The sequence below is a fragment of the Leopardus geoffroyi genome, chromosome C1, assembly GCF_018350155.1.
Source record: "Leopardus geoffroyi isolate Oge1 chromosome C1, O.geoffroyi_Oge1_pat1.0, whole genome shotgun sequence".
Lineage (NCBI taxonomy): Eukaryota > Metazoa > Chordata > Mammalia > Carnivora > Felidae > Leopardus > Leopardus geoffroyi.
The window spans coordinates 135,638,175-135,646,044 of record NC_059328.1 but is presented as its reverse complement, the minus strand read 5'-3'; the positions used below and the strand labels follow the sequence as shown (position 1 = coordinate 135,646,044).

Genomic DNA, 7,870 nt, shown 5'->3' with positions numbered 1-7,870 from the left:
ACAACTTGTAAAACATATATTTTAATTTTGCTGTAACATTTGCTAGAACCTGTTTTTCTACCAGATAATTATGACTAGAATGTGATAAGCAAAGAATGGTCAGGATAAATTTGGGAATTTGCAGAGTCCTATTTATAAAGTTTCTCTGGTTTTAAGTTAAATGACGATCAGAGAGATATTTATCCTGGATCGTGTTTGGTTCTCCTTAGCCTTGTTATTGTCAAAATACAATTTTTTAAAGTCCGGGTTTAATTTACTGACTTGGAGGACTTTTGACTGTCAGCTATCCTTCTCCGCCCTCTCACATACTCCATAATTTGGGAGGCAGAACATTCTAGAGCTCTCCCAGTTTGCAAACTCTCCCTAATTCAAAATATTGCCATTGTGGAAAACAACCTTTTATCACCTATGCATCTTCAAGCTCCGTGTTAACATAGTTTCATCTTCATCACCACATTGAGCTCTTGCTGCTCAATGTGTGCCCTATACGTTTTTCCTCAGAAGATGACTGCAATTCTATACGGTAGCCTAAATGATAAGGAAGAAAGATATTTATGGAACGGTAGGGAAAAGCTTAAGGAAGGTATGTTTTAGGAGTGTATATAAAACAGTGAAACAGGTGTTTTCAAGACCTCTGGGATGTTTGTTTTATAAACCGGGAATTTCAAGTTTTGATATGTAGAGTTAGGTTTTAAAAAGATATGCCTGCACAGATTGGCCCCCATCATAGCTCCTCCAAGAGGGGAGAAAGCATGAGATTCTGACTGGCCACGAGTCCTCCTGAGTTACCAGAGGCCCAGCAACTAGCATGCCTCTCCCTAAGTACAAATCCTTCGTTGCTTTCGACTCGTATGGAAAAAATAATATCTTTCCCCCTGTTTGTCCCGAGAGCTGCCACCAGAAGAAAAGCCCTTCGTTTGCCCCAAAGAAGCACCTCTGTTTTTCACAGCTTGCAGTAATGCTTAAAGTAAATAAGTTCTTGTGCAGCTAGCACTATTGGATTCATTCAATTGCCTGAACAAAGCTATTGTTTAGAGGTTTACAACAAGCCTTTTCTCTGTTTCCTTTAAAAGAATCTTCCTTGTTCCTGTGGTTGGCATGCTTAGTATAGTAAGCCTTTCTACAGTGTTCAAATGCTAAAGATAATTTTCCCCCACAGAAGAAATGAAGGAAGACTATGACACTATGGGGCCGGAAGCCACGATCCAGACCGCAGTTAACAATGGTACAGGTAAGTTGTGTTTACCTCCCCAAGATCAAATTTGTCCTGTGTCATGTGGATTTGGTGAGTCAGGAAAAGAAACACTGGCCCCTCCATTTGGATCTCCATGACTTAACAATTAAGGCAGACATTACAAGTCTCTTGTTTTGTTTCAAATCAGAGTTCTCTTTTTTATTTTATGTTATTTTATGTTATTTTATTTTATTCAGCAAATATATCTTTCATTCTTAAACCCCTGACTCACCTGTGAAAGTTGAGAAAACTGAACTGGATAAACATATTTTTTTCAAAGCATGAGTTGGGAAAATTTCTGGTAGTAATTTTTATTTTAAAAGGCTGCATAAATAATCTTAAAATTAGAATGTAATATGCCTCTTCTGGCCACCACTTGATATCAGTCATCGAGAATTCAAATGATATGCTGTAATTTAGATTGTAAATGTTTTTTTCAGGAAGACAAACCAAATTTCCATGTACATTCCTCACAAAAATTGATCATCTGACTTCCTTTTTATTCTCTCCTCACTGTTAATTCTCGGTACCTTCCACCTCCTCTAAATAATGTTTTCCAGGCAGAAGTTTTATAGAGAATTGACAATTTCACTTCTTTTTAATGAAGCTAAAAAAAAAATTACAGTAAGAAAGCAGTAAGCAGTCTTTTCTTTTACTCTGCTCCTGCTGTGGAATGGGACTTCAGGACAGTTGTGACATTCCATGTTCCTCCCCCAAAACTGAACAGCGTCTTGCCTTGCATTCTCACGTCACCAGTGCAAATGTACATTGACTCACTACGTTTATCTCTCTTTTCCTGGATAAGGCTAATTATTTTTGGTGTTATAAACAATCCTTCACACTGCCATTACAAATATGAACCTAGTGCCCAGTCGAAGGTTATCTTCCAAAACAAAACAAAACAAAGCAAAACAAAAATCACATAAGTATTTCCACTCAACTCACCAATGGGAAAAAAGTTACAGTTTTGCGAAGTTTTGAAATGTAAATAATTCAGACAATAGTCATATCTCCCTTGTGTTGATACACATCATAATAAACTGCTCATGCTGTGCTTCTAGTTAGAATGTTCTTATTAATAACTTACAAGGCACTAATTCACTTTCTTTGGTGTAAAATAAGAGAAATAATGAACAACTGTAATGTTTCTTATATTTCAGCATGTCAATTTAAGGTACAAAAATGAGACTGTGCAATATGGGATTAGGAAAAAGGTATAGAATTAGGAAAGAGTAATCTTAGTGTTTAGGTATAACTCTGGCAATAACTAGCTAGATTGTGGCCTGGAGCAAATCAGTTACCCTCTTCGGAACCCCGTTTTCCCACCTGAGAAATGAATTCCCCACCTGAAGCACACTAGCTGCTTCTTGAGAATATTTCTAGTTTCAATGTTCTCTGTTGCAGGGTATATAAATCATCATATAAAATAGAGACAAGACATAACAAATTCATATAAAAACATAATAACAAAGAGATACCATAAATTAGATACTTTCTATAATGCCCCAACTCATGGGATCAAAAATGGCTTCATGATTTTTTTAAAGATAAATGTCAAATTTCAACTTCAAGCATAAATAAACACTAACTTTTATCAACTTTATAGACATTTGAGTGACACAAATGTAAATTTATCCCACAAAGTGACTATTTACTAGCTGTTTTATACACTTGAAGTCTAAAGTGAGATTAATAAAAATGATTCCTGTTCAATAGAGTTAAAAATCAATTATGAATGTTCTTTTACCTGGCTTTAAGATCTCTTTTTCTGATGCTTACTTACTCTTCCTGAGAGTTCATATGTTTTCAGTCACTAAATAAATGAAAAAGTATTCACTGAGAATCTTCTATATATTCACGATTGGTGTGTGTGTGGTCGAAGATGGGCCAGGAAGTCTAAGACATGGTTATTATTTAATTTGGAAGATGAGACTAACACACAAGGAAAAAACAGAACAATAAGAAAAATATGTGATAAATGTGCAACAAATGGTAGGAACTATAATTATTTCAAATCATAAAAGTGGGGGGAATCTTACGGGATAAGTATTCAGAAAAAGCTCCATGACAGAGGCGAAATTTGAACTAAGTATATTTTCAGTGGTCATAGAGAAGTAAGGAAGGGCTTTCTAGCAGAAGAATATGTGAGCCAAGGAAGGACACTGTGAAATCTATTCAGAGGATAGTGAGTAAATGGATTCACCTGAATCAGAGGGTCCTAGGAAGTGATTCATGGGAAGTGAAGCTGGACATTTAAGTTGAAGCCAGCTGGTGGAGAATGTAAAGCACCAGACCCAAGAGTTTGCGTCATGTTATACTACCATGATTTCTGTGGGGGAAAACCAGACTTTACGAGACCAACTGGAAGTCATTGTAGTTACTCAGGTGTGAAGTGATAAAAAGCTTGACCTAGGGTGGTGACAGTGGTGAAATTAGCAGCATGGTTTCTTAACAAACAGTTGAATCTCTGGGCGATGGATTCAAAATGGCCTCAAGATTATACATCTTCATGTTTAGAACATGGGAATACTTGATTAAAAGATAAAAAGAAGGAGGATCCCATTTTGAGAAGACCTTAAGTTAGTCTTTAGACGTAAGTATCTTCATAGAAAAGTTATATATGGATGTGAATATGAGCATGCTCATTGGAAATGAGGAATTGAAACACAGGAAGTCAGGGCTAGAGATAGAGATTTGAGAGTGATGCAAATATATTCCGATAGTATTTACCATCATGGGGCTATGAAACTAACAATTGAGAGTGTATTTATTGAAACAGCTAGAAAGATGAGGCCAGGGTTGCTGGTGGGTAGGGAGAAAAATCAAATTCATTGAAAGAAAAAAGATTAAGATAGAGAAAAATTAAACAGCCAGAAGGCAAAGAAAGATTCAAAAAGTAGAGAATGGTCAATTCAATCAAAAGATTCAAATAATTACATTTGAAAGAATGCTGAACAAATACATTGGACTTGCTAATTATGAATTTCCTGGTGACCTTCAGTTTATAACTCTGCCCTTTTAGAGAGTAAATATGTATTTCTTCACAACCGTAAGTTACTGCTTCTTTTCCCCAGAATCTTTTTGATTGCTAAATACATGGGGAATTGAAATAAGACATCTCTTCTGGTTGAAATTGCTTATTAATGGACCATCTCTTTGTCTCCACCCAAGTCCTACACGATTCAGCTATTGGCTGACCTTCTCTAGCCATCCCAATCTATAACGATATCTTCTTCCAGTGAATGCTCATAGAACAAAACACCTAAACTTGCCATAAATTCTGTAGTATGTTGTTAATTAATGTGCTGTCTTTTCCAAACTAGATTGCAAACTCCAAGAGCATGGATTGTTTCTTAGGCTACCACACTACCTATAAGAGGGCCTTAAAATTTTTTTAAACTTTACTTTTCAATTTTATTTTTTAATTTTTCAAAATTTATTGTATCTATTTCTTAATGTACAAGGTTATATTAGTTTCAGGTGTACAATATAGTGATTCAACAATTCTATACGTTATTCAATGCTCATCAAAATAAGTTCACTCTTAATCCTCATTTATTTTACCCAACCACCCACCCACCCACCTCCCCTCTGGTAACCACCACTTTGTCCTCTGTATTTGGAATGCCTTAAAGTTAACAGGCTCTCAATAAATATATTTTTAATGAATAAATATGGAATTAATTTGATAGCAGATAACCATTTTTCTTTTCTAATCAAAGCAGAATCAACAGATATTGGAATAGATCATTTTTTTAATGTTTATTTATTGGGGGGGTGGGGAAGGGAGGGGCAGAGGGAGAGGAAGACAGAATCTCAAGCAGGCTCCGCACTGTCAGCGCAGAGCCCAACACAGGGCTGGAACTCACAAACCATGAGACCATGACCCAAGTCAAAATCAAGAGTCAGCCACTCAACCAACTGAGTCACCCAGGCGCCCCTGGAATAGATACATTCCAAACAGGTTAAGCAAAGTTTCTGATAAAAAGTGTTGTTATTAATGGGAATAAGCTCTGAAGGAAAGACAAAGATAATGTGTCTAGTACTTTTCTCTGAATACTCAACACACAAATTTCATTCCCAGCTAAAAGCAAGGAAAACACCTCTGAATTTCCTTCTCAGTTCTACATATCTATTAAATAGCAGAAATTAATTAAGTTCATATAGATGGATAGAATAGTCCTTTAAAATCTAAAAGTATCTTCGTCCTCGTATATTCTGCTGAGTTTAAAGCTGCAAGAAGCAATGGAAAGAATTTAGTTGAATTCAATCACAGAACTCTAAAATTGAAAGCTATACTATAGAACAGTTTCTTAATTGTATTTTGATAGTTGAGGAAACCGTGAAAAGTGCCAAATAGCTAACTGATGGCAGATTCGGAAAAAAAATCTAAATTACCTGACATAACCTTTCACTTCAGAAGGTTTTTTCACCACTCTGAGGAGCTGTCCTGATAGAAAATATGGTATCATCTTTGACTCTTACATGCTTTATCTAATTAGTCATTGGTTACTATCATAAATATCATATATCACTTTTATTTCTCCCCATCGTTTTTTTTTTCACTTCCCTGATTTAAATCCTCGTCTTTCCTTAGAACTATTATGACACCTTGTTAACGAGGCTCCATTTCAATTCCTAGTTTCTTTAATTCTTTCTTCACACTAACAAAGTTAGTAATAAGCTGTTTTCCTAATTCTGGGCAAGTGAATTTTCCTAATTCAGGGCAAGTGAATAATGGTAACTCATCTCTCACTCCACTTCGTACTCAACCTTGCATGGCTCTCCACTGCTTTCAGACTGAGTTGGCATTTGAGTCGAACTGATATCCTCTTGATCCAACACCATCTCGCTTTACTACTACTTCCTGGTATATGATTCAATTCTGAAGGACTGCTTACCATTTATACTCTTTTGCCTTTGCTTATGATTTTCCATCAACCTAGAAAGCCATTCATTCTTTTTAGTCTGACAGCATCATCTGCGTTCTTAAAAGCCACCTCTACCAGGAAGCCATCTTATAGTCTCCTACTCAAGATTAACTACTCCTTCCTTTGAGGGTCTTCTTTTAGAATGTATTAATTTTTCTCTCATACTTAGTCACCTGAAGGTATGTTTCTTCCCACTAGATTAAAAGCTACTTGAGGACAGAAATGGTAATGGAGTTTTGGTCACTTTCTTGCTACAGATCCTAGAATCGTCTAGGTCACAAAGAGTTTTTTAAAAAATTGGGGGAGTGAATGAGAGACAAACAACGCTTGGACTTCCCCTTCAGGTTTCCAGGTTGACATATTTTTGTCACCTGACATGAAATAACCAACCAGACATTTTCATCTCTCATTATTCCAATCTCCCAAATGAGAAAGATTCAGTTACATTTGACTGGTGTCCAGCCTTCATGTCCTCCTCTATTTGCTCAGTCCACATTCATCCTATAACCCCTTTCTCATTGGTCAAACTTCCTTCTTAGAATCCTTAATTGCTTCTTAGTACCCAAAGGACAAAACCCACATTCTTCAGACCAGTATTGAGTGCCATCCATTTCATACCAACAGTGTTCTATTCTCATCAGACCAAATCTTTTGGTAATATCAACAGAGAATCACATTTATACCAACCTCTGAATCTCTGCCCATGCTATTCCTTGAGACCCTAATTTCTCACTCCCTTTCCTCCAGTTATCCGAACTCTACCTACCCTTCTGTTCTTCAGGGCCAGTTCACATTCCATTTGCATAATGTGGTCATTCTTAAACACCCCAAACCACATCAATCTCTTCCTTCTCTGAAATTCCACAGCCCTCAAGTGGACACCAGTAATTCTAGCATGTTGGATTGTTCCCCTTTCTAATGTTTGCACCTTTTTAGCCTAGTTAATTTTATGAAGACAAGAGTATTCTTGAGCTGTAAATGGGGGTATATTATCACGCCATCTACCTCATAGGATTGTTGAGGTAACTAAATAAATAATGTATATATTAGCCTTAGTAAAGGCCCCCAAAATATTTGCTTTAAGAAAAGGACTATTCCCTGTTTGCCTCAAAGTGCCCAGTACATCAGTGAACACATGGTACACGTTATGACTGGCATAATAAATGAGTGAATGAACGAATGAACGAACGAACGAATGAATGAATATTTGGTGGAGAAGAAATGGACTCTGAGAAAGGAAGTCACAATATGGGAAAACATTCCTAGTGGAGGGGATCAAGTCCAGTATCTTCAGATAGTGACACCAGGATTCAAGTCCTGAAATCAACTTGTTAAAGGCAAAGAAGAACAATGTACGGTGTCACTATTTTTTTTTTTTTACAACCAAGTTAGATTAGCAGCACAGCAAAGTTGACTTATAACAACATGAAGCACCGCAAACCCTGACTTACATTAACAACTCTCTATATTGCATTTAATATTTCTACGTTGGTTTTAATGTTTCAAAAATGAAAGAAAATTGTAGGCTTTAACACATAAGACAAAGAATGCCCTTTTGTAAAGAACCTTACATCTTCCATATTTTAATGAGATTCAAATTCAGAATAAAATTATTGTGTAGAATTTTCAAGAGTATGTGGGGGAAAAACCCACTATTTTCAAAGAAGATTAGAGAAACGGAAAAACTTAGGAGCATTATAAAGCC

The 7,870-nt window shown here is 36.2% G+C and overlaps 1 protein-coding gene across 6 annotated transcripts in view; it reads left to right on the top strand.

Annotated features, from left to right (window-relative positions):
- Nucleotides 1-7,870, top strand: part of ZEB2 (zinc finger E-box binding homeobox 2) — a 130,050-nt gene that overhangs the window by 92,367 nt on the left and 29,813 nt on the right. For 5 of the 6 annotated variants that reach the window (XM_045479719.1, XM_045479721.1, XM_045479723.1 and 2 more), the window contains exon 4: nucleotides 1,160-1,231. The exons of the other annotated variant lie outside the window; for it this stretch is intronic. In XM_045479719.1, the coding sequence (XP_045335675.1) occupies nucleotides 1,160-1,231 (72 nt within the window). The remainder of the gene's footprint in view (nucleotides 1-1,159; nucleotides 1,232-7,870) is intronic. 6 annotated transcript variants of the gene reach the window in all.